This window comes from Siphateles boraxobius, unplaced genomic scaffold, assembly GCF_051911475.1.
Source record: "Siphateles boraxobius isolate OS27281-9 unplaced genomic scaffold, OSU_SipBor_1 6, whole genome shotgun sequence".
NCBI classification, from domain to species: Eukaryota; Metazoa; Chordata; class Actinopteri; order Cypriniformes; family Leuciscidae; genus Siphateles; species Siphateles boraxobius.
Genome location: NW_027509186.1, coordinates 20,753,248 through 20,779,199, shown reverse-complemented (window position 1 = coordinate 20,779,199; position 25,952 = coordinate 20,753,248). Strand labels below are relative to the sequence as shown.

Sequence of the window (25,952 nt, the reverse complement as noted above, 5' to 3'; positions counted from 1 at the left end):
TTAACTGTATATTATCATTCAAGTCTGGATTTTATTTTTCAAAGAAGTCCCTTTGCTCACAAGGCTGCTTTTATTTGAACAAAAATTCAATAAAAAAAGTAATATTGCAAATAAATGATTGCAATTGAAATGAACTGTTGTTCAATGTAATTTCTTCCTTTGATGCTAAGCTGAATTTTCAGCATCATTACTCCAATCTTCAGTGTCAAATGATCCTTCACAAATTAATTATATGCTGATTTGGTGCAAAAGTAATATATTTTTTTTATCAAGTGAATGTTTCTTATCAATGTTAAAAACAGTTCTTTAAATATAAAGAACCATGTTTATTTGAACTAATTTTTTTGTAAAAAATATCTTTACTGTCACTTTTGATCAGTTTAAAATGTGTTCTTTTTGAATAGCTTATTGATCCCAAACTTTTTTGAACAGAAATGTAAAAACTGATATAGAATATTTACTGAAACATACTCAGTTTGAAAATGTTCAGGTAAGATTATACTTGCAAGGTAATGTGAACAAACATTTCATTTTGTTTGCTGTTAGATTGCTGTTCTATTAAATCAATTTGCAATAGTAAAAGCTTTCAGAGAATGAGGCAAATCATACTTGACAGTTTTCTTTTATTTAGACAACCCAAATAAAAGGCACATAAAACATTGCGCAATGTGTTTACATAATTATTCTTGACATACACTTAAAAAAAATGTAGGAATGTTTTTTTTTACCTTTCTGCTAACCAAAAAAAGCCTAGTCTTCGTATATACAAAATTACCAATGTTAATGTTCTAATACAAAAGGTCTTATAAAAGGTTATTTTCCTTGCATGTGTCTATCATAACTACCACGTTCTCTGAGCTAAATGTTTTTGTACAAAGATATACATTCATTGGCCTTCACATGGGTTTGCCAATTTAATCAAAAAGGACATGAAAGGACTGGACTCATTTTAAACTCTCCAATCCAAAACCAAACTCAAAGTCTTTTCTCGTTTTTCCCCATTAATGTTCTTTAAAAGATACTGATGCATAAGGAGTAACTTCATTAGCAATACTTTATAGGATATATATAAAAAAAAAAACAGATTCTTAATTCCTCAAACATGGCAACTTGATATTTCATATGCAAAATAGATTCTAAATCTCCACACACATTTGGTAAACAGTTAAACTGCAGTTGGCCGCCCAGTTGTTTCCATCGCTGAGCACTGCTCATCTTGTCAGAGAGAAAACTGATGTGTTTCATGGTGGCATTTTCAGACATGCAGTTCAGGCACGGAAGTGACGCCTTTGCGGAAGGACAGACATTTAAATCACGAGTACAATTAAAAACGCTTTCTATTTTTGTTGTTGTTGTAGTGTTTTCAGTCACATTCCACGAATTCCAGTTCTCGAAACTCATCCGAAATAATCCGCCTCGACTAAAGGCAACATTTAAAACAAACAGAACGAAAAAGCAAATAGGCCATTGAGTTATTTTAGCTTCTGCATGCCTACATGTGAGTCCATGTAATACTAACTTAAGACCACAAATGTTTTGCTACCAGGTCAACGCTAGTTGGGAAACACCGGGGGTGCGAGTTAATACAAACTAAACCTTTTTTAGCAATTTACACCCAGATGGTGGTAGCTATGACATCATCAGTTAAAAGTACGATCACATTCAGCTGGTTTTACTCTTTGTTTGAGACTCATTCACATTACACAAGCGCACGCAAGCCCAGTTTAGAGGGTGACACGTGACAACATACCTTGCATCAATTTCCCCATATCATAACACATAAAATTGTCTGGCAGCTGTCCGGTTGGGAGGACTGAGAAAGGCATATTGCTTTTATAAATCCCACTGAGAGAGGAAATTAAAGAGAAAAGCTAGTTTGGGGATAATTGCGATGGCCGATTCTGTTATTTTGAACAGGGTTACTCCGAACAAGATGACAAACCCTGAAAATTTGAAGGCAGTTTTGGTTTTCACTGTGACTGGGGTAAACAAACAAGCAACAGAGGTTAACTTAATGCTCCTGTGATGGACGATCACGTCAACAGTTCAACAGCTAAAGAGTATTTGGCACCTCGACCTCTTAAGGTGCTTCTCAGGTTTCGCCAATAAAGGAAACAATGTTTAGTGTGATAATTGCTAAGAAAATCAGGCCTGGAAGAAAGCGTTAGGCGTGATTCTGTACACTACAGGAGCAGAGTAAGTTGGGACACCCTCAGCATATTTCCTGAGCAAAAGGTCCTAAGGAAAAACAGCCCTCGTCCTTCAGAAAAGGAAGAGCAGAGACGTCACGGGCTACAAAACTAAATGCTCTTAAGATAAGATTCAGGATAAAAATGGACCTTTCAGTGTTGAAATCGGCCACTTGGTGACCAGGCATCGATATGAACACTCAAAATATTTGATCTAAGGTAATACTGCCGTCAGAATAGTCACTAAATAGAAATGTGTTCAGTGCAAGAGTTCATCAGATTGTTACTGTAAATGTTCAACCCCACAAAGCAGAAGAATATCCCAGCTACTGAAACAGAATGCAATTATTCTACAATCAGGAATGACCAACTGCAAAGATTACCTATAAAAAATAATAATTATAATAATTATAATAAAAACACAGCTACAGATTAAAAGGCTTACAAGGTAAGGAGGCCTTTTAAAAACTTATTCTAAATTTTAGTTTTCCTCATTTGTAGAGTATTGTCTCAAAAATAAAAAACCCTCTCATCTTCCATTATTGGAAGCCACTGTCCCTTTTGTTGTACGTGACTCATTAAAATGCATAAAACTGAAATACTGATAAGCAAGCTAACGTAACAAAAATAAAATCCTCACAGTTAATATTTGCCAAAGTCCTTAAACCGTTAACACTAACAATGAAGCGGCTACGTGCTCCGCTTCAAACAGTCGACTGGCAAGGATTTTCTGGCACTAGAAAAGTGAAATCCCCAAACATACAGCATGTCAGTCTTCCACTCCATGCAATAACTATTTTTTCTGTCCGTCACTAAACTCTAGACAATCTGGATCTGCTGGTCTCTCAGCCGAGCGAAGGAGACGCAAAGTGCCAGCTAACTTCCACATGGATTCCTTGCCGCTGCAGACTGTTGTTTTCCTATACTCGCCATTCCTCCAGGCTCTTTTTCCCCTCACAGCTGGAGAGGAAGACTATAACGGGAGACATGAGGTTTACGAGGAGAGGCCGGGTGGGACGTTTAGTTCTACCAGGGCGGGGAGGAAGGCAGGACTTGCGAGAGGAAAGGCATACTTTCCATCGGCCTCATGGCGATGTTGAGCGGACCGGTGATGTTCATTGACATGGGCGAAGTGATGGCGACGGGATGGGCGATGTTCATGGGCCCCGTGGCTTGGATGTTGACAGAGGCGATGTTGACGGGAGTAGTGATGGTGACTGGGTGCTGAAGGCTGACAGGGGAGGTGATATTGACCGTGTTGGTGGTGATGTTCATCTGGGCGGCGATGGTGACGGGGTTGCTTGCGGTGCCGCGGTTCATGGCCGTAGTGTTGGATGCGGTTGAAGCAGTGACTGACGTGATTGAGGAAGAGTTGCACACGTTGTTAGAGTCTAGCCAAAAAAGGTGGGAAAGAAGGGAGGGAATAAAACATTGAAATTATTTCTAGAAGTACACATTTTAAAGTCAAATTTAAGGCTTTGTAAGACCTGAAGAAATCAAAATGAATACTGTGCATTAGGGGTGCGCAATATTAACAAAAATATATCTCAATATTTTTATTTTCAAAGTTTTGTTGGAAATAATTAGTTGATATTTTACTGATTGTGTTTTTGTACTGGTACCATGGCTGCTTTAGGCCTGTTGTTGACAACAGACTCACAAAGACATTCATATTTTTCATATTTTATGCAGTGGTCAGTTCACAGCAGTGACAGAAATCAACCTTTTTATTAAGGGGCAATATTTGCCAACTTAAATTGATTTTCAGGGGCATTTTCACCAATATATGGAATTTTTTTCTAAACATATTTAGGGTATGCATCACCTTTTTTTGTCAAATTCTAACATTCAAATTAAATTATATTAGAATAATAACACATTACCACTGTTACCAGTCAAATTAAATCAAAATCCATCTTTGCAGTGGAGAGGTGACAGAACATTTACAATTGCATAAATAAAGCTATGAGATTGTTTTTTAATTCAATATTTAAATATGAAACAATTTAAAAAAAAATCAAATTTTAACGTTTTAATTAAAGGGGTACATTAAATATGAAACTAAAACTGCCAGTAGTTGGCGGCAAGTCACTATCCTAATAAGCGAGTTGAGGGAGTCATTCATTCAACCGATTTGTTCAAACGGCTGATTCATTAAGGAAAAGCAAGTGATTGTTCATTGAATCATTAAAATTATTCGTTCAAAGCGCGGATTTCAGTCAAAAAAATCATCGCTGTATGTTCGACTTTGCTACGCTTTCATTTTGAAATTCTCGTAGACGAAATAAAGGAAAAAGAAACAATATTGACATCTAAAAAGTAACTCACAATGTTAACATTGTTAATTTAACTAAATAAATAGCACATTTGCAAATTGTGCAAGGGAAAACGGCACTCTTGCTCATGTGATATTCTAATATAACAACATAATATCAAAACTCATTGGGGACATACCTATAACTGCACTTGCACACAGTGAAAGAAAAGCACGAGACAAATGCGATGTCAGCTCGCAGTGCCTCGTACATAGTAAAAACAACGATTTCAATACATAGTGTGGCACAGCCATACTCCTAAAAACATAAAGAATGAACGGTAACGCTTTAGAAAGTGATTTTACAGTGTAACTTTCTGTAATTATAGTGTACCTATAAAGTACTTACATGTAAATATAAGGGAACAATATGTAAAGTTTGAAGAATAAAGGGGTAACAACCAGGAGAATAAAAAAATATATTTATACTGTAAGTATTATAGAACTAAGGGTTCTAAGGGTAATCAAAGCTTGATTAATTTACCACACAAAAACCAGACAAAATTAATACCTCAGTTTTAATCGGCACTATTTTCTTTCCATTTCTATCAATCCGCGCTGCTGTCAACAGTGCGCACGTTCCGATCAGCTGTTCCATAGTGTTTACACAATCGATTGACAACGACGTAAAAAGTAGAAAATGAACAATGGTGCGAACTTGTAAATTCCCAGGCTGTGACCACAAGAATGTGCCGGGATCACCGTTCAGATTCCATCATTTTCCTGTTTCGAATATAGCTACGAGACAGCTTTGGCTGGTTGCCATCGGCTACTCTGCGGGAGCTAAAATATCCAGAATCAAGGATTATCGTGTGTGCAGTGCTCACTTTAGCGAAGACGATTACATCCCCAACCAATGAGGAAAAGGAAAATTAAAGAGTTTTGCTGTACCAGTACCAGTGGGGTGGTGATGGCGCAGTGGATAAGAAGCATGCCTTTGTTGTGAGAGACCCGGGTTCGAATCCACTGTGAGACACCAATGTGTCCCTGAGCAAGACACTTAACCCCTAGTTGCTCCAGAGGCGTGCGACCTCTGAAATATATAGCAATTGTAAGTCGCTTTGGATAAAAGCGTCAGCTATATGAATAAATGTAAATGTAATGTACCACGGGTAAGCTCTATTTACTAACTTTATGATCCCATTTCTAATCTGTACAGTAAACAAGCTGATGTTTAGACTTCAGTGGAAAAAATGTGAAAAGATATCTAATATAATTTTTTTTTTTAGGTATATATTTACAATTTGCTGAGAAAACTATTTGATTGAACACACACACAATTGAGGTACTGTTGACGTTGACAGCAGCGCGGATTGATAGAAATGGAAAGAAAATAGTGCCGATTAAAACTCAGGTATGAATTTTGTCTGGCGTGTTTTTTGTGTGGTAAATTAATCAAGCTTTAAAAAGCAAATAATTTTTTCACATAAAAATGCACAGTTTTGAGGCCCCGGAAAGTAACCGGGAGTACTTTCTTGAAAAACTTCCAGCGGCCAGAACTCTGACCAGGGAGGTGACTACAGAGTGGGTCAGTGTGTATGAACTATAGTGCTGGTAAGGATTGCATACAACTTCATGTCTTAAATGGGCGAACTAACCCTTTAATTTACGGCCCGCAATGTCACACTTACCTTGTAACTACACAGAACAAGAGGGTAAAACAAGCACCACTTATACCCTGTAACTACATGGAACAAGAGTATATTTCCCAGTATTTAAAACAATTTGCAATAGTTTTAGCTTTACTTGTCTTGAAACATGTAAGCCCAAACTTAAACATCTGCAATTTTGCTATAAAAAATAATTTAAAAAAATATATAAATGCAAAGATATGTACCCTGTAATTCTTAAAAAGCCTATACAGTATGTATTGGTACACAATTATTACAAAAAGTTACGCAGTGTGTATGTTCTCGCTAAATTGCACCCAAATTGTAAGACTGTTAGGTACACTAAAATTACGGAAAGTTACGCTGTAAATTCGTCTTTATTACGCAGTACTTTACGGGCTGTAATCTAAAGCGTTACCGAATGGACTTACAATTGAAATGACATTTACCAACTTTCTTCTCCTTCTCTCCTCCTGTTTCGCGTGCAGGAGACAGATGTAATGCCGCAAATGACGCGAATTGTCACCTGAACTAGCAAATACACAAATCATAGAATAATATGTACGCTAATTAGATAGTTTTAATTTAGAAAGCATTTAGATACATCTAAGTCAATGTGTCATCTAAAATTTAAGACCTTTCATAAGAAAAAATAAGACTTAAGACTTATGGCCTTAAATAAATAAAAAATCTAATTTAAGACTTTAGGGATCTGCGGGAAACCTCTTCTAGGGTTTCTCTTTGGCCAGACAGAAAACGCAAGGGTTCATCAATAACGATGATACAGGGTCAGTGTTAGTGTTTCAGGCTAGTTGTACAATGTTGCCACTGAAATTTTCAGATTAATTGATAGTGTGCACTGTGCATCAACTTTTATGCCCTCCAAATGTAAACATTCTGTTTACTGTGAGATATTCTATGCTGTTGTGGCAAATTCTGCTGATTCATCACTAAATTTTAATCAAGGTGGCTAACAGATTGTCAAAAATGACTTCTTACAGTCTCAAAAGAGTCAGTAAGATCTAAAAAATAATCATTCATGTTTTGCATTCCATACCATCGTTTTCCAGCAAAAGCATGTTATATCTGTATTTTTTCCTTTACAAAAACTTTTTTACATTTTTTTTAATAAAAAAAAAACATTTTATGAAAAAAAAAACTATTTATTGGAAATATAATATTAAAATACAATGTAAAATACATTGTTAAAAATTAATTATTCTAAAGAAACATTTTTACTTTTTTTGTAAAGAAAAAAAAGTGGAATTTGTTTTTGTAAAAATGTAACATGAAAAATATACAGAAGAAATCTGAAAAAAATACTTACCGTTGAGCCCTGACTGTCTTATTTTGATTCATCTCTACATATATCTAACATTCACAGAAGTTGACTTTTGTGGACTTTAAAAGACCAAGTTGGGGGGGGAAAAGAAGACTTTTAGCACGTAAATTCAACAGTGAACTCAAAGAACCATTCTATTTTGTAATGGCCACATCAAATTCCACTTGTGGCAAACGATTAGGAATCACTAATGTATGTGGCAGGATCAAGAGACTCCAGTGGCACCTCTCTCTGAGTGTTAAAAAAAGTCATCCCAGAGGACATTTGAAAATTGTTAGAGAATTGGTATACCTTTGTTACAGGGGGATGTGAAGCCGGCCTGGCCGTGGGTCTTGAGGTGGCTGGTGATGTAGGCGGCACTCAGCATCTTCCCGCAGATGTTGCAGGTAACCTTGCCCTCGTGCCGTATCATGTGTGAACGTAGACGGTCTTTGGTGGCGAAGGCGGACGTGCAGGCCTGTAGTGGTGGAAAGACAAATCAGTGTGAAAGGAGTGTGATAGACTAGAGAAACTCACAGGAGAACGTGGGACATGTGTAGTCTTAATGTTACTTTGCATTCAAGGGGGTGAAATTTTTTGCATTTTTTACTGTAAAAATGAAACGTATTAAGACAATTATACATATTTCTAGTAAATATAAAAAAAAGTTTCCAAAGAAAAAGATAGAATTTTTCTTTGCAAAAAAAGTTAATTCTAAAAATATTACATTTTATGAAACATAAATATATATATTTTTTCCAATAATTATAAAAACACACTTTTAAAGATTTAAAAAAAAAAAACGTAAAGAAAAAAATTGTGGATCTTTTTTGAAATTTTTAAAAAAATCTTATAAATATAAATATTATATCTAGTAAATATAAAAATACATTGATAAATCATGTTTCTAAAGACTAAAGAAGTTTTTTTTAGTGTAACATTTTAAGAAAAATATAAATTTCATATTTCTAGAAAATATAAAAATACATTGTAAAATATTTTTTTTTACATTTTCTTTGTAAATTTGGATCTTTTGTGAAAAGGAACCATTTTATGAAAAATACAAATATTATCTATAGTACATGTAAAAATGCATTGTTAAATACAAATGTTTATAAAGAACAATGTCTACATTTTACAATAGAACAATAGTGGACTTTTAAATGTTATTTTAAATGTAGCATTTTATGAAAAATATAAATGTAGTCATACCGTTACTTGGCATTTAAAAGGTCGTTCTGTGGAGTGAACGTGCTTGACATGACAACTAAGATGATCCGGCCTGTTGGAGAGGAAGTTACATACAATAAAAACAACTTCAAAGTACATGCGAGACATATTAAACAGTTTTTTTTCCATGAGACCCAGAAAGAAAATAATGTTGCTGTTAAGTAAATAGTGAATTGCTGAACCTACCGCGAGAAGCCTTTCCCACAAACGGAGCAGATATACGGCTTGTGCACGCCGCCGTCGTGCGAGCGCACGTGGTAGGTCATACGGTCCTTCCTCTTGAAGCGCTGGTGACAGATGGGGCATTCGAAGGGCTTCTCGTCCGAGTGCGAGAGCTTGTGGCGGTTGAGGTGGTAGACGTCACGGAAGGCCTTGCCGCACATCTCGCAGCCGTGATTCTTCTTCACAGGTTTGGGGGGTTTTTTGGGCACGGCCGGCTGCTGCTGAGGCAGGACTGACATGATGCCTGCGGCCGTGGACGCAGAGGTGGTGGCCGTGGTGAGGATGCCCGCCATCGTGGAGACGTAGGAGGGGTTGCCGTTGTTGTCGCGTGGCACAGTGGAGATGAGAGGCACCATGGTGGGCGCTGTGGTTGTCTTCTTGGGCCGTGACACCATCTTAATGCCCGTGTGACAGGACTCGTGCCGCCGTAGGTGGTAGCTGTCCCGAAAGGCCTTGTTACAGTAGCCGCATATGAAGGGCGTCTTCGACTTGGGCTCCTTCTTTATAACCACCGGACCTCCGCCACCACCACCACCACCTCCCCCTCCCCCTCCGCCCGTCCCGCCGCCCATGTTGTCTTTGAGGAGGTCAGCCGCACTGACTGGGGGCTTCTGGTCGAGCGGAATGGGAAGAACAGGCTTTTGATCCAGCGGCTCAGAGTTGAGCAGAGGCAGAAGACTGTTCTGCGAGACCTGATGCTGGTGGTGGAGGGCTTCATTGGCCTGCTGGAAGAGGAAGAAAAGACTTTTAAAATGTTGAACATTTTATTGAAGCTTTTAGACATGGATCTAAACCAAAAACTGTTGCCACGTTAATATAAACTATAGTTCAAAAGTTTTTGAGGGTTGTACGATTTTTTTAATGCATGTGAAAAGAAGTTCTTGTCTTATGCCCACTAATACTGAATTTATTTGATGGAAAATAATTGTTTTCTATTTGAATGGATTTAATTTATTTTTCAGCATCATTACTACAGTCTTCAGTGTCACATGATGATCCTTCAGAATTCATTCTAATATGCTGATTTGAAACATTTCTTATTATTATCAATGTTGAAAACTGTTGTACTGCTTAACATCTTTGAGGAAACCTTTTGAAACATTATAAAAACTCTTGAACTTAGATCAATTTAATGTATCCTTGCATACATTTATTTTTCAATATGAAGCGATATTAATAAATAAATTCGCCTGTAATAAAACCAGACTTTATATCATTTGATTTGAACACACAATGCAAACTCATAGCCCTAGCTGTGTGAAACGACTGGCTGTGATATTATGGGCCAGTGTTGCTATTGGCCACTATGAAGTAGACACGACATTAGCTGAGAGACGGTGTTAAATGTTTAACAAAAATAGAAACTGACTCATTTCCAGGGCATCTGTGCAACTTAGAAAACAAGAGAAGCCCTGACTGGGACCTAGCAGGGGGACGAGTCAGCTGTTCAGCAAAGTGCAGGATGACTAATGAGATATTGGAGAGTGAGAAAGCTAGACAGAAAGTGAAAGAGAGAGAGAGAATGAAAACAAACTATAATTTATTTAGATGTAAGAGAATATGCTGAAAACTGTCCATAAAAAGCAACCTACTCTTTTAAGAAAACAGCAACACACTTCAAGAGGAGAAAAAGCAGATGCATAAAAAAGTAATTCTTGGCCAACCTAATCCTCGTGTGACTAATAGGAATTTATAGATCACATTAGGGCAAGAAGCAAATGTGCAGATGTGTGTATCATATCAGAGACTCCAGCACTTTTGCAAAAGAAACTGCCTGCAAACATAAATCTACTGCATATAAAATAATCGGAGTGTAATGAAAGCAGTTTCTCATGGACTGGCCTCACAGGCTAAGGTCAGGACGCTCTGCTAAACTTACATATCAAAGACAACAACAACTGCAATACACATAGTGAGATTACATGGTCAGCAAAGCAAGTTTAAAGGCAGAATGTTCACATGATGGCTCTTTTCCATACAATGAAAGCCACCCATCAAGCTCCAAAACTGACAAAAAGCACTGTAAAAGTATCCAATGTATTCCATAAATGCAGTTCTCAAATCTCATTTGCACATTCAAACATGGCAAATAAAGACATTTTTATGTTAATGTTGCTAGAAATATTCTTGGTTCATGCATGTTTAAATATGTGGAAGTGCAAATGACATTTGAAAGCTACTGCGGAGGGGAACATAATCTGTTTATGACAAAGAGCTACCTTTAATAAAAAACAAACAAACATGGAATATAGTTCATGGCTACTATTACAGCATTTTCAATTCATTTTTGGATCATGACAGTGTCTGTTTGCACTTACTTTCATTGCAAAAGGACAGCCTGAAAATTATTTTAAACTTATGTAGTGCTCCACAAAAAACAGAATTAGGGATGCACCGAAATTTCGGCCGTCGAAAACAAGTGGTACTCACTGCAGAGTCAAATGACGTCCAACTCCTCCTCTCTGGACGTCTAATGGGGTGGGGATAGTCCAGATCGACCTCTCTGAATGTCTAATGGGGTGGAGGGAGGGATAGAGTTGTGGGTAGGGTTAGGGTTTGGTTGGATATTCTAGCTCCACCCATTAGGCCCAAATTACATTCGCTCCTCCTTGCTGGATCTCTAGCGAGAAGGAGCTAGACATAAGCTCCACCCATTTGTTCTACAGTGAGCAGCCTCTCGCCAAAAAGGCATTTTCGGTTTGTGGCCGAAAGAGAAAATATATATGCTGCCCCGCCCCTCATTGTTCAGCTGAGCAACGCTGGTAAAATGACGCTACAATCTCGTTCACTGATCCGCTCCACACTTCTTTGCTCACATGCTCTGAAAATAATAGCTTTGTAGGACTGTACATTCTTTGGATAATCGGTAAAAAAATGTATCTGTTAAATCTGATTCTGTTGCATAGAACTGAATAAATAATATATTGATGTTTAATACTAATATATTTTCTGTCCAATTTTACTGTTACTTTCAATAAAAGTGAAAAAATAAAAATATTTTATTGGCTTGTTGAAAAAAAAAATTGTATCATTAAAATGCTTGATTTTCATCAAAAAGTTTAATACAATTAGTATTACAACTATGCAAAAAAAAGCTCATTTAAAATAATAAATATATCATTTTTGAAAAGCATTTTCGGTTTTCAGCCAAGTGCAGCCAGAATTTTTGGTTTCGGCCCAGAATTTTCATTACGGTGCATCCCTAGACAGAATCTCCCATGGGTTTAAAGCAACATGAGGTTGTGAAAATGACGAGAAATATATTTTTTGGGCGAACCATTAAATACCTCATTAGATTAGAGCAAAGGAAAAATGAATGCTTTCTTCAGTGTTTTTTTTTTTTACAGGTAAAAGAACATAAAACCACTTATAAATTAAAGATACAGTCGACGAATAGGATTACAGTAATATTTTATCCACAAATGGCCGAATTAGCAATGAGAAAAGAAAAATCTGAAACAAAACAAAGTGGTATAATCACAACAACAAAGCAAGCATTGCAATATAAAAATAACACTTTCAATAAAAATAAAATAAAGAATTACAGATGTATAAAAATTGTAAAATAAAATGTAAAAAAGCTACATTTTTTGTCTACTACTACAAAAAAGTATTATGGCTGAGGGAGAAAAATAAGTGAGTGGAGGTCATAACTTGCTCATAAGGTTTGGGGTGAGCAGAAGAACCCTGATAGCCGGGCCTAAAACAAGAGCAGCTGAAAGACTACATGACTATTAGGCTCCCTGTTCTGCAGCTGCCTGCATTGTCCCATTGGTCACGGCATCCAGTTGGTGGGTGGGGGTGGCCATTCACGAACACAATTGTGCCTCTGAGGAAATATAGTAAAGCCTACAGTAACGAGAGACCTGCAGGCTGGACCTGCCTCCGACGACGGCTGGGGAAACGCTATAAAAGTTAAACATTACAGGCTTACATTATCCTAAAAGTACATACACGTTTTAGTTTTTACCAAAAATCCCGTCGGTCTTTGTGAGCTTGATTAGGTGATCTGGCTCTACAAAATGTGCTATTAAACAGGATCCAGCTGCTTTGATGTCTGAGTGATTTGAACAATGTTAACCCAGCATTATTTGGTATGGATAGTACTTTTAGCGACATGGTTCTGAGAGTATATTTGTATATATGGACCCATTCAAGCAGCAGTAAACGTTCAAACCGTGACAGCAACCTGCTCTTCATGCTACTTGGATGATTTTGACACAAATTCACATTGAAGGCTGAGGTCACTCACGCCAATAGAAATAATTTGGAGGTTGAGCAGTGCACATAAAAATGCAAGAACACTATAGACACTTTGAAACACAGACCAATATCTGACAAGCATGACTGAAAGCAAAATGAAACCTGAAGCAAACTTATTGCATTTAAAATGTGGTGCTATTGTCAGTCTATATTTAAATTATGGTATATAGGTTAATCTGCATTGTGACAGGCATAATGTAAGAATTGGACTTGACAAAACTCAAGACTGTGACTGTAGACACTCTGATCTGCAGCACAAACTTTAGCCGTGACCTGTGAAGATGGCAGATGCACGGCTAAATCTGTTTAAGCCTATTACTGGCCTTGTTGTTGGTGAAATAACTTATAACAATGATAAAATTACACATCGGTGGGATATATAAACCGACATATCTCCTCTTGTAACCTGTCCAAAACTGTAGGTAAGAGCAAGAGCGAGCAGAACCCCTTTACTCCAAAGACAGAACACAATGAAATAAATTCTTGTTTGCAGCAGACGGATTAAGAGATGCCTGTTGGGAGCCGGACAAAGCCTTGCTCATGAATAACCTCAGACGCCTGCAGAACAATGAGGAGTGACGCGCTAGACTTTCGTCTCATTAGATGCCTCATCACATGGATGAAATCAAGCAGAATAAATTAAGCACTTTTTAGGTCTACAAACCAAATAACTGATCTCTTATAAAAGTTTGTGGCTACAAACAAATTACACATAATATAAGCCACTGGGAAATAAATTTGAGCAAGCTTTTAAGAAACAAACATGGTGTTGTTTATCTCTAAAATGTTCAGTGAACTCTGGTTGTTACTGACAATATCCGGATTACGAAATCAAACTCAAAATCAAATATTATGATCAGTTCATGTAAGATGTTGGAGGATGGCGACATCTTACTGAACTTCTAAGAACAGTAGACAAACATGCATAATGCGATCAATACTTTTCAGATTGTGTATAACAACGAATCAAATAGAGATGAAGCGGTCCCAGTTTGATGATAAACCACATCAATATAAACCCATATTTTTAATTATCATCAAAAACCGTATTTGATTATCATAATTTGAACATTTCACGATAATTACCGTTCAGCATTAAGCAAAGGAAGCAACAGTCTCACGCAAGCGCAGCACAGGTTTGTTTTGTGTGGAAACATGACGGAAGGCAGAGTGCATATGAAAGAATGCATGTATGAATTAATTATATGAATGTATCTCTAACGGGGAACCGACTATCTTCAGAAAAGTTGATGCCATTTACTTTTCAGCTTCCCTGCGTGTTATGACTAATAAACTAGGTTCTTTGTTTACAGAGGTTACCAAGTAAACGGCTCTATTTCTGCAGTTCCATAAGAGCCACCTACTGTCGGAGAGTGGATTTACATTTTCATTCTGAAAATCGACTGTCTGTCGTTTTTGTTCAGACCAATGCGAAAATCAGGCTGCTTTTTGTTGAAAACAGCCGATGGAAAATAAGCTGATGTGCTGCGCATTCTAAAAATCTCAACTATGCAGATAATTGTTTATGGGATGAATTCAATTTATCATGAATTCAATTTATCATTTTGATTAATCCTTTTCACAATTTTATTTAATTTTTTTCGTTTTATAAAGCTTTTTTTGGGTCAAAACTTTACTTGAACCTGCAATACATTTTAGTAGACAAGTACATTATATGAGTCACCTGAACTAGCTAATATTATTTTGTTTCATTTCAAATCCGGCCATCGTTGTTAATGCTATTATTTTAATGTTTATGCAAACAAAAAGTGAATAATGCTGCTAATTTAATTTGTTTTTGTTGGTTTTCGACATGAAACTTGGTCAAATGATTAGCCTGTATAACCGTGTTTCCACCGAAATTACCTTGAACAATTTGTCCCTGGACCCGATTCATATTTTCAAAAAATTGATTTTTTAGATTTTTTTTCTCCAATAATTTGGATGTTTAACAATCTTTGTTGCACACTGCACAGTGACTTTTCAGTTAGAGAATGGGTTTGCCTTTACAATTTTGTTTATGTTGATGCACTTTAATTAAATACAATAAATATATATTTTTAAAATATATTTACAGTTCGCAGTTATTTAGTTTTAAATGGAAGGGGGGGGGGGGGGGGGGGGAATTGAATCATAAATCTAGTTTTTTTTATAGGGGGAAAAAAATCGCCCAGCTCTAGGGTGGAGTCAACCAATCAAAATGCTGCGTGAACTCAACTAATCAGCATGTTCAGGGCCTAAGTCCCACACCTGAAAGTTCCTGAACTTTGGAAAAGTACTGCCTCACGAGCAGGGACTTTCTGAGGGAAATTTTTTTACCCGGAACTTCATTTAGACCCTGCCTGGTATCTGTGGTCGAAACACACCGAGGAGACCACCTCAAAGTCCCTAGTTCCTGGGGAAAGTTCCTGCAGTGGAAACTTGGCTTATCAGTACTTTTTGAACATTTCCAGCACATTTTAACAATAGCGCATGATAATATTGATAAATGTGATCGTTTTGGACACTATAATTGTGAAATTAATTTTCATATTTCATCTCTATAATCTATTATCACAGAAAATGTTAAACATGATGTTGGAGCTGATTGCAATGGCAAAAATATTGCAGTACATGTCCAATAAAAAATAAGTAGGATGATGATGTTGATGATGAAGCACGTAAGATGCAGCATGCCTTTCCTAGAGTTAACATTTTTGGACATGGTCTGCTTCTATTCCAAAAGTATATGCATTTTGGCAAACTTTTCTGGAACAAATCTTAGAGCCGTAGAGCGCTTCAAATGCGTTTCTCTCCCAGAGAAAAAAATCGATAGACAGAAAACACTACTTCCTTGTACCTCTAGAAAAGAAAGCATAATTGGACTAAGATGACTTTTAAATGTCTTGACAACATATAATAATTGGCTTGAACCATAAGCCAATTTAATAAATAAAAAATTAAACCAATATTTATTCTTTTTAACTTAATTAGTTTTTAACATCGGTTGCAACAATAAATTGCATCATGTAGTGGAGCTCTAAAGAATAGCACCCAGTGTATTAAACACAGGTAAAGTAACTTTCTTATTTAATGTATTGATTGAGAAAAGCATACAATTTAATCTTAACTGTTAGCCAGCCCAAAACGAATATGAAAACAAATCTGCAATTTTAAATGAAACCATATAGATTGCAAAACATCTTTGCATAATCAATACTACTAATAATAATTCTAAATAAAAAGTAGCATGATTATTATTGTGTGAAAAAGCAGAAATAATACATTTTATAAACATTGATTTTGCATATCAATTATCATACATGTAAAAAAAGCAGCATTGGTATTGTTGTAAAAATGTATAGCCTATTGGTTGATCTCTATGTATTTGCATTTATTCATTCAGCAAACGACCTACAAAACGGATTTATTTATTTATTTCATGAGTCAAGAGTAAAAAAAGAGAGTTGCATGGGGTCAATAACAGCCACAACCTAAGTGTTGCACTTTCACCATAAAAATGCACAGATTCCTCAAATCAACATTTGCATCACACTTACATAAAGCATGCATTGCATTTGTAACATCATTGCAGGCATAATCATTGCATGCATAAGATTATGGATATCAGTAGCCTGAGATAACTATAAATCATAGTTTAATATGAATTCCAAATGAACACCTTTTTAAAGTTGGACAGAAAATATAAGTCAAAATTTAAGATGTGTTTTCAAACTTACACCAAACGACTATTCATAACGACTGTGTGAAATCAACCTAGACAACATTTCACAGTATCATAATAAGTGTTCTATACAGTATTCATTCCATAATTTGCACGTTCTGTAAGATTATGATGTCTAGGTGGGCATGTCAGAAGGTTTTGAAACACAGCCATTATCCCCATGTTCCCTCCAATAAAAGTAACCAAGGGAGCTGCGTTGACAACAAATAAAAATAAAGGAAAGGAAAAGTGGTGAAACATGGCGAGTGATAGGGGAAGATATAGGCCTACTAAGTATGAAAACGTTGTGCCAAAAAAAGCACCTGAACACCATATTCTATTATTATACACGCAGAAAGGGAGGTTGCGTCTGGCCAAAACATCGAAATTGAGTCACAAAAATAAACGAGTACCTAAAACTAAGGCATAAGCTGCCAGCGTAAAAGTGTTTAACTTAAGATAAAAAAGGCAAAAAGCACGTAAAAAAGTGTGAATGGGAAGGTTAGGTGGAAAAGAAAGAGGGAAAGAAATCCCTTTTACGTCTCCCTCATAGTTCACAGCTGGAAGTCTGGGGAGATGCAGCATTAGCGGCTAATGTAAGCTAGCTTAGCTACCATTGTTTTTACTGCCTTAAACCCCCGCTTTTAAAGCTTAAATCTCCGCTCTACGCGCTGTTTTTAAGAGTCCCGATCGATTTTCAATTTTTCCCGTGCGGTTGGTATTTTTTCGAACGGCTGGCTTACCTGAAATAAAAATGAACTCCAGCTCGTCTCCATTGCAACACTTAAAAAAATCTGCAGGAAACCTACAAGAAATCTACAACAAAGCAGCTAAACATGGCAGCTGCTACAACTTCCTGTAACCCCGAGGGCCAAACCATTTCATCTGATACACGCTGCTGTTGCTGCTGCTGTTGCTGAGATTCTGCCAGCTCACTCCATCACAGCACTGCACTCACGAACACTTTAGAGCAACGATACTTTTTATTTGTTATCAAATATTTATGTAGGCTATTATATCATTAAACGACTTTTTACAAGGCAAATTAATGACCATAGCCTATACTAAAAGGAAAATGTATAGCATTTTAGGTGCTATAAAAACATCTGAATTAGAGCAAGATTATTGAAATTGTTAAAACATTAGTTACGTATTAATTTTAATAACATCTATCTATCTATCTATCTATCTATCTATCTATCTATCTATCTATCTATCTATCTATCTATCTATCTATCTATCTATCTGTCTGTCTGTCTGTCTGTCTGTCCAGCTCTTTAAATTCTACAGGCAAGAGCTTTTTTTACTCAGGTTGTTTGTTAAATGTTAAAATAAACATTGAATTAATAATACATATGAAATTAAAGTAGGGCCCTACAATGGGGCTAAATGCAGATCTTAAGAAAATTGTATTTTCACTACTCCCATAGTGTTTGATTGCAGAAAATGTATATGTTTGTATTGAACATTGATAGAGCAACATATTTTGTGTGATTTTTTATTTACTTTTATAAAAGTTGTTTATTTGTATTAAATTATTATAAATGTATATAAGGTGGCAATTGGGCCTTTTACCCCATACACTGGGTGAAAGGAAACATATTATGTATACAAATAGCCTTCTTTAGGTAAAAACAATCACTTTAGCAAAGTTTGTACCATTTTCTGTCTATTTTGATAAATAAAAGTATCATTTTTGTTCAATAAATATTTAATTAGAATCTTAATATAAAAATAGATTTTATAAATACAGAAACAAAATGATCTTAAAAAGTAAAGATTCTGAAATCATTTAAGAACCCATATTAATTTAATTTAGATTTACAGTAGTAACAATAAATTATTTTAATGATATGATATGGCGATTATCTCTAATATGATATTTACCATCTGAATCTAACAATGTCATGTCAACAGATGGAAAAGTCAGCCAGCTATTTATTATCATGTTAATTATTGTGCCTTTCGCCCCAACAGCAGGGGTGTCTTTCAACCAAATTACTTTTACACATTTTTCCGTTATTGAAAACTGTTGCTTTAATTAGCTTGAACAAAACTGAAATTCATTAAGAAGACCTTTGTCTCAAAATATATTCAATAATTTAGCAATTCTCATTTGCTACTTGAATTTAAAAAAAAAAATCAGATAAGTCAACTTTGCGATGCTGCAAAACATCCGCTTTTCAAGATGCACAAGGATAAGCCAAATTTCCATGTGCATCTTGAAAAGCGGATTTTTTGCAAAGTGCTGCTGCAAGTTCTTCTCCATCTAGTGGTTTAGAGGAAAATCAAATCAAAGGCGCCTTTTACCCTGGTGTGCATTTAGCCCTGTTTTTCTCTATAAATGTATTAACAAATATAGTAAGAAATACTCAAAGTACAACAAATAATACATTCTGTTTTGGTGTGCATGGAGTGAGAGAACCAAATGCAAAATATTATAATATGTATATGGAGTAATCAAGGCAGATATTGTGTGTCAGGCAGTGTGCAAAATGTTCACAGTAAAGTGCATCTGTCTGTCTAGCTGTTTTGTTTGCTTGCAGTTTTTATTTGCTATATACAATATTTCCATCCTCTAGCACAGAAGTGCAAATGGTGAAATGTTGTGTTGTGTTTATAATACATTTCAACTTTAGGGAGCCAGAGTTGATGGAAAGTACAGTACGTTAACTTACGTGTACTTACAGTGTACTTACCTAAGAAAGTACTGGGTAATATAAGGTAAGTACATGGGGGGTTAAGGTTAGGTTTAGGGGTAGGTTCAGGGTTAGTACCTAGTTATTACCCAGTTATTGTAATTACTATAATAAGTACGTACATGGGGAACAGGACCGTAAAAGGAAGAATTACCAAGTTGACTCTATAATTCAGTACGAAAAAGATGTGTAAGGGTTCAGTATTTACTTTACATTTGGATCATTTTCATATCATGGCATATGAGTTTAACGATTTATCGTGCAGAAGAATAATTTCATTAGCTTTCGCATGTTCAGAGCAGGTATATGACAAATCTCTCATGAATTAGCATTGTTTGCCCATTCCAGCAGGTTCTTTTAAACAATTCGTTTGACTGTTCAGGGACATTCATAGATGTTGCATCCCATTGTATTTTTAAATCTTTGTGACATTGTACATTGGGACGCTTTGTCTGAATACAGTACAATGAGGGTTTTGGATAGATGCCTGTTGTCAGCCCATTTCACCCAGCTCTCACATTGAGGTCCTTTCCCAGTGACAAACAACCCTTTTTCAAATGTAGCAATGAAATTGCTCATTTTGTCAAAGTTGTATGAAAAAAAAGACAAATTAACCAAAGGTAAGTGTTTTTTCTTGTCTATTTTAGTATATTCATTAATGTAATGGTCATGATTTTGTACAATTACATAAAATGAGTGAGCAATTATATGCACATTGATTGACCTAATTATATAATGATGCAAAGAGATTGATTACACACAAAAAAAATCAATCAATTTTACATCAATTATTCATGATGAAGAAATACAAATATCGACATGTTGGGCATCACCAACCGAAAGTTTCTGAAATATTGTAATAATTTGCATAAACTGTAGATTATTTGACTCTCTTAAGTAATTTTACTTAATATATTAGCTGACATCATAAAACAATATATTTGCCTTTTTCACTGTTTCCTTGTTTCCTTGTCTCCAGATTAAAAAATGGGGGACTGGTCTATTCTGGGCCGCTTTTTAACAGAGGTACAGAATCATTCGACGGTCATTGGTAAGATCTGGCTGACGGTGCTCCTGATCTTTCGCATTCTGCTGGTGACCCTGGTGGGAGACGCCGTGTACAGTGACGAGCAGTCCAAGTTCACCTGCAATACACTGCAGCCGGGTTGCAACAACGTCTGCTATGACACTTTCGCCCCCGTCTCACACTTGCGCTTTTGGGTCTTCCAAATTGTGCTGGTCTCAACGCCCTCTATCTTCTACATCATCTATGTGCTACACAAAATCACCAAAGACGAGAAGCTGGAGACGGAGATGGTCCAGGCAGAGGCCAAGCACCCTGGGCGGCCAGAAGGTAAGAGTGTCAAACTGGCATATGGACCCCAGGGAGAAGAATGGGCTGGTCAGGATGAGGAAAGTGTGGAGCAAAGTCTACTGCAGGATGATTTTGGTGAGGTCAGCAAGGATCCAACCACACTTTCCAGTCAGGTTCTCCTCATCTATATTGTCCATGTCCTGATTCGCTCCGTCCTTGAGATCACGTTTCTTGTCGGTCAGTACTACCTATTCGGATTTGAGGTGCCTCATTTGTTCCGCTGTGAAACATACCCTTGCCCTACACGGACTGATTGTTTTGTGTCTCGAGCCACCGAAAAGACTATCTTCCTTAATTTTATGTTTAGTATCAGCCTGGGTTGTTTCCTCTTGAACATTGTGGAGCTTCACTACCTCGGCTGGATCTACATTTTCCGCATGTTGTGTGCCGCCTGCTTTCTGTGCTGCAAGCCAGAGAAGGAGCTGTACCCTCAACGCAAACCTTTATTGCTACGCCTCAGACACTCAATGCGGAGCAGGCTGGTCCTGCAGTCACCAACAACCACCCTGTCGCAGGAGAAGACGGGGACGGCTTTGCTTTCACACGGCCCAGCCATCTCGTTCGAGACCGACTCTACACTTGAGTGCAACTCAAAGAGAAACCCAGAGGAGAGGGAACGCATGAGGCTGAAATTGGCCAATATGGCTAGATTTACTGGCAAAAAGTCCTGGTTGTAATGTGTACTGATGGTTTTAAATTCTCGTTATAAGCTTGTTGTATATTTCATTCAGAGGCCTGTTTAATCTATTTTGGGGGCCATTTGAACAAGTTACAGCTTTTACAATGCATGCGGTGGTGCTGGGTCCCAGAAGAAACAATGAAAGTGGACGTTAAGGCGCATTATATGCTGAAATCAGCAGAAAACAGAATGAAAGTGCTTACACTTTAATTTGAAAAATAAAGTTACATTTATTTATCATAAACATAAGAGCAACATACAATGAAGGAGTGATCTATTCACCTATTTATTTGAAAAAAGACAGCTGATATCAAAGGAAATACTTACACACTATGAAAAGTCTGTAAAAATTAAGCTTTTGTTAATATGAAGACATTTTCTACATAGTTTTTTTTTACACAGGTGTTTTACTCGTATTTTGAATTACGCATTGCGATGTGTTTTAGAGTTGAGAGAAATGTCTGTAAACTTATACTGTTCATTTTTGGCCGGACATCCTTTTTTTAAAATAAAATTCTTTACCGTAACCCAGGCAGGAACCAGTGTGAAGCTCAACATGAGCCTGCAGGATGTATAAAACAGGCCTGAAACTTTTCAGTGATGAAATATGTTATTGTGATTGTGTCAGCTGAGCAAAATTGTTGTTGTGTTGTAATGTTCTGTGTTGAGTTTGATTCAAATGCTTTCAGTGCTTGACCTAAAAAAGTTTCACCATTTTAGAGCTATGATTATAAATCAAGATAAGCACCTTTCAAAAATTTTGAAATGTCATTAAAATTAATATTATATTACAAAATGTCAGAATTTTATCATCAAATTATAAATGTATATTATATCATATTTTCTTAATTGTATGAATACTTGACTGCTATTTTACTAATGAGATTCATGAAATAATGACCATGATTTATTGTTTATTTTCTTTTTGATTCTGAGACACGTGATGTATTGCCATGCATAACAACTGTTGGACCAGTGCTTTATCTGTGCATATAATAATTAGCTGATGCGAGTGTTCATTTCACTTTGTATGCAAAAGCTTCTGTAAATGCACTGCACAGTGAGAATGCAGAATTGCTTGATTACCATATGTTAACAAAGCTCAATACAATCAGAAGGTGCTTCTATACTCAGAAAAAGAGAAATTCATTTTTATTTTTTGAGAAATTAAAAATAGGTGATAGTATCAGACATTTATACACCACCATGCAAAAGTTTGGGGCCAGTAAGATTTAAGAAATTAATACTATTATTCATTCATACTGATCAAAAGAGGCAAAGACAAAAACTTATATTCTTTTATAAAAAACAAAATCTATTTTTAAATGAATGTTCTTTCAAACTTTCTATTTATCAAAAAAATACTGAAAAAAAAGTATCACGGTTTCCACAAATATATTAGGCAAAATCATATTAATATTTTAAAATCAGATTAATTCTGATGGATCGTGTGACACTGAAGTAATGGCTGCTGAAAATTCAGTTTTGCCATCACAGGAATAAATTATATATTAATAATATATTTAAGTGTAAAACACTTATTTTAAATTGTAATAACATTTCACCATATTACTGATTTTACAGTTTTTTTAATCAAATGAATACAGCGTTATAAGCTTAAGAAGCTTCTATCAAAAACATTTAATAATCTTAAAGACCCCTAACTTTTGAAAGTAGTGTTTATAGGTTTTGTCCATCACCAAAAGGATGAAAGAGCATTTTACATAAAACAATGCATACATGATCAGAAAATAATTTCCAGAAACATTTAAAAATGCACCTTAATTAGATTATTAGGATGTGCTTATTAGTCAATGGATTATTTTACATTTAAAATGAAAAAGAAAGAAAAGGAGGAACAAAAACACATAGAATGATAAACAAAAATATGGATTTTCATATTACTCTGAATTTTAATTATTTTGAGTACTAGCAGCAAGAGCTGACCTCCTCAGCTGACTTCTCTCCACCAGGCCATAGGGGGGCACTGTTTATTTTGGATCCCATTTTAACAGTTTCATTCTGAACACTCTCTGTCCCGATCCTCTTCTGGATTTCAGAGGCCATTGTTAAAAATGCCTTCTCTACGTTGTTTGCGTTCTTGGCACTTGTCTCCAGGAATGGAATTTTGAGTGACTCAGCAAATTCCTGAAAAAGTACAAATTAATTGTAATATTTACACTTAGCTTAGATCTACTTATCCTTTAGAACAGACCGTGCCATGAATTTGCTTAAGCAGAGAGCTTACCTTTGCTGTGGTAAAGTCTACCACCTTTTTTGAGGAAAGGTCACACTTGTTACCGACTAGCAACTTGGAGACATTTTCACATGCATAGCGATGAATTTCCTCTAACCATTGATTCACATTGTTGAAAGACTCCTGTATAAACACAGTATTTCATTAATCATTGTTATTAAGCAATTCTACATACACAAAATGCTAAAATAATAAACATTCTTTAATATTCAAAAGCATTACCTGCTCAGTGACATCATAGACAATTATAATCCCATGAGCCCCTCGATAATAGCTGGATGTTATTGTTCGAAATCGCTCTTGCCCTGCTGTATCCCACTTCAGGATGGTGAAAAGCATGGCACATGTTTTAATGTGTTGTTTGCAAAAACTTTGAGAAGATGTCAATCCTTATGCAGGCATTTAGGACTTTTTTTGCTCTATTGGGACCAACCCAAGTGATTGGATAGTAGTTTCAGTAGAAGTTCATTAGCAAATGATCAGTTATTGTCACTGTACAATAATAATTCGATTTTAAAATGTTTTTGTTCCATAGGGGTTTGTTTAAAACAGAAATAATAACTGGATCAAACAAACAAAAGAAAGCAACTCAGACACAGCCAGGCACAAACCAATTTGACTCTGAATATGAATAGAAATACATTTCTATACTCACAATCTGCAGTTTGACAGTCTTCCCCTCCATTTCAATAGTTCTGATTTTGAAATCAACCCCAATAGTGCTGATGTAGCTCTCTGTATAGGTGTCATCCTTGTGGAATAAGTGTGTTTCATCAACATAAGAGTCAACTCATGTTGTTTTAAATGAAAAAACAAAACAAAAAACAAACACACAAAAAACAAAAAAACAACAGAATATAGATTTGAAATGCCATGAGTAAATAATATAGAATTTAGATTTTGGGGCGAACTACTTTAAATGTATAACACCATTCACTGAAAAACCTCCAAACAGAAAATTATTTTGCTTACAGCAAACCGTAGGAGTAAACATGACTTTCCCACACCAGAGTCCCCAATCAGCAGCAATTTGAACAGGTAGTCACTGAAAAAAAAAACATATTATTAACATTGCATGTTACTCATTCATAATGGGCACAATATATAATACTGGCATTAATGGCACAAACTAGAGGCCATTATTCTTCTCTAGTCATTGTAATTGAAAAAAAAGAAAAGAAAAGAAAAAGTCTGTTGACCGTTAGCAATACAGTACCCCAATAAAGTAAACATTCTTTAGAGGCATAACTACTTACTACTCAGGATTCATGATTGCAGAATGCTATACAAAAGTGTTTTTAGCTCGATTATCTTTGTTCAGCTGCGTTCTGTCCTTGGAAATGCAAAAAACAACAACCGTGGCAATAGTGAACCCAGATACTGCTCCATCATTTATTAAAGTCTCAGATCAGGTTACAAAGTGGCCATTACCTGTTTCTTAAAGTTGCAGCCTAGTAACGACAACAAGTGTCAAAGGCATGGCACTCAAGAATTTGGAAGAAATCAACATGCTTTTTCTAAGTCTAAACAACTTCTGAAGATATGAACCTGTTAAATTACTCATGTAACTGTACCAACAGCCTATCCAACAATCTGTTATTGTAGTGTCAGTGTTTAGGTTAATCACAAAGAAAGTTATAAAGCTCATGAAATGTATATTAGCAGGCAAGAAAAAAGAGTGCACCCAAGACCATTACTACCAGTAGGCCTAACCAGTCAAAAAAAACGAACTTGTAATAGTAAACTACTGCCGCTAGAGGCCGCTGAAGAATAAGAAAGAGTCCACTCATCTCATTGCTGTTGAACATTGTTCAGTGTCAAATATTCAATGTCAGATATTAACCCCCCCCCCCCCCCAAAAAAGAGAAAATTAGCATTACAAGAAAAGTCTATAGAATTGTCTCAGAATAAGTATAGAATAAGTCACATATATCAATATGTATATGTTTTTTGTTTGAGAAAAGGTGGCTTAAGATAATTTGAGATTTGACAACATTTGAACAATAAAAAAGTAGGGTAAACTTAAAAAATAAATAAACAAAGCAACTGGCTGCAAAGCAGTTTTGAGTTTTCTCATTTCTAGTAGATTA

General features: G+C 36.0%; 3 protein-coding genes across 4 annotated transcripts; 1 reads left to right on the top strand and 2 right to left on the bottom strand.

Annotated features, from left to right (window-relative positions):
• Positions 1 to 606: 606 nt before the first annotated feature.
• vezf1b (vascular endothelial zinc finger 1b) lies at positions 607 to 17,733 on the bottom strand. Of its 2 annotated transcripts, XM_077208098.1 has the most exons (6): positions 17,596 to 17,733; positions 11,317 to 11,397; positions 8,851 to 9,611; positions 8,647 to 8,716; positions 7,747 to 7,912; positions 607 to 3,580 (listed from the first exon to the last, which is right to left on the bottom strand). In XM_077208098.1, the coding sequence occupies exons 1-6, from the start codon at positions 17,626 to 17,628 to the stop codon at positions 3,216 to 3,218; spliced, it is 1,476 nt and encodes a 491-aa protein (XP_077064213.1). In that variant the 5' UTR covers positions 17,629 to 17,733; the 3' UTR covers positions 607 to 3,215. The 2 variants fall into 2 exon arrangements, with proteins under 2 accessions (XP_077064213.1, XP_077064214.1); XM_077208099.1 differs by lacking the exon at positions 11,317 to 11,397 and having other exon boundaries at positions 17,596 to 17,730.
• Positions 17,734 to 20,538: 2,805 nt separating this feature from the next.
• Positions 20,539 to 21,603, top strand: LOC143715627 (gap junction delta-2 protein). Its single transcript, XM_077207404.1, has one exon. The coding sequence runs from the start codon at positions 20,539 to 20,541 to the stop codon at positions 21,601 to 21,603; it is 1,065 nt and encodes a 354-aa protein (XP_077063519.1).
• A 1,129-nt stretch (positions 21,604 to 22,732) lies between these two features.
• On the bottom strand, positions 22,733 to 25,206 carry LOC143715626 (ras-related protein ORAB-1). Its single transcript, XM_077207403.1, has 6 exons — positions 25,119 to 25,206; positions 24,835 to 24,907; positions 24,518 to 24,613; positions 24,085 to 24,180; positions 23,854 to 23,985; positions 22,733 to 23,753 (listed from the first exon to the last, which is right to left on the bottom strand). Exons 1-6 carry the CDS (start codon positions 25,130 to 25,132, stop codon positions 23,535 to 23,537), a joined length of 630 nt encoding a protein of 209 aa, XP_077063518.1. The 5' UTR covers positions 25,133 to 25,206; the 3' UTR covers positions 22,733 to 23,534.
• Positions 25,207 to 25,952: the final 746 nt, after the last annotated feature.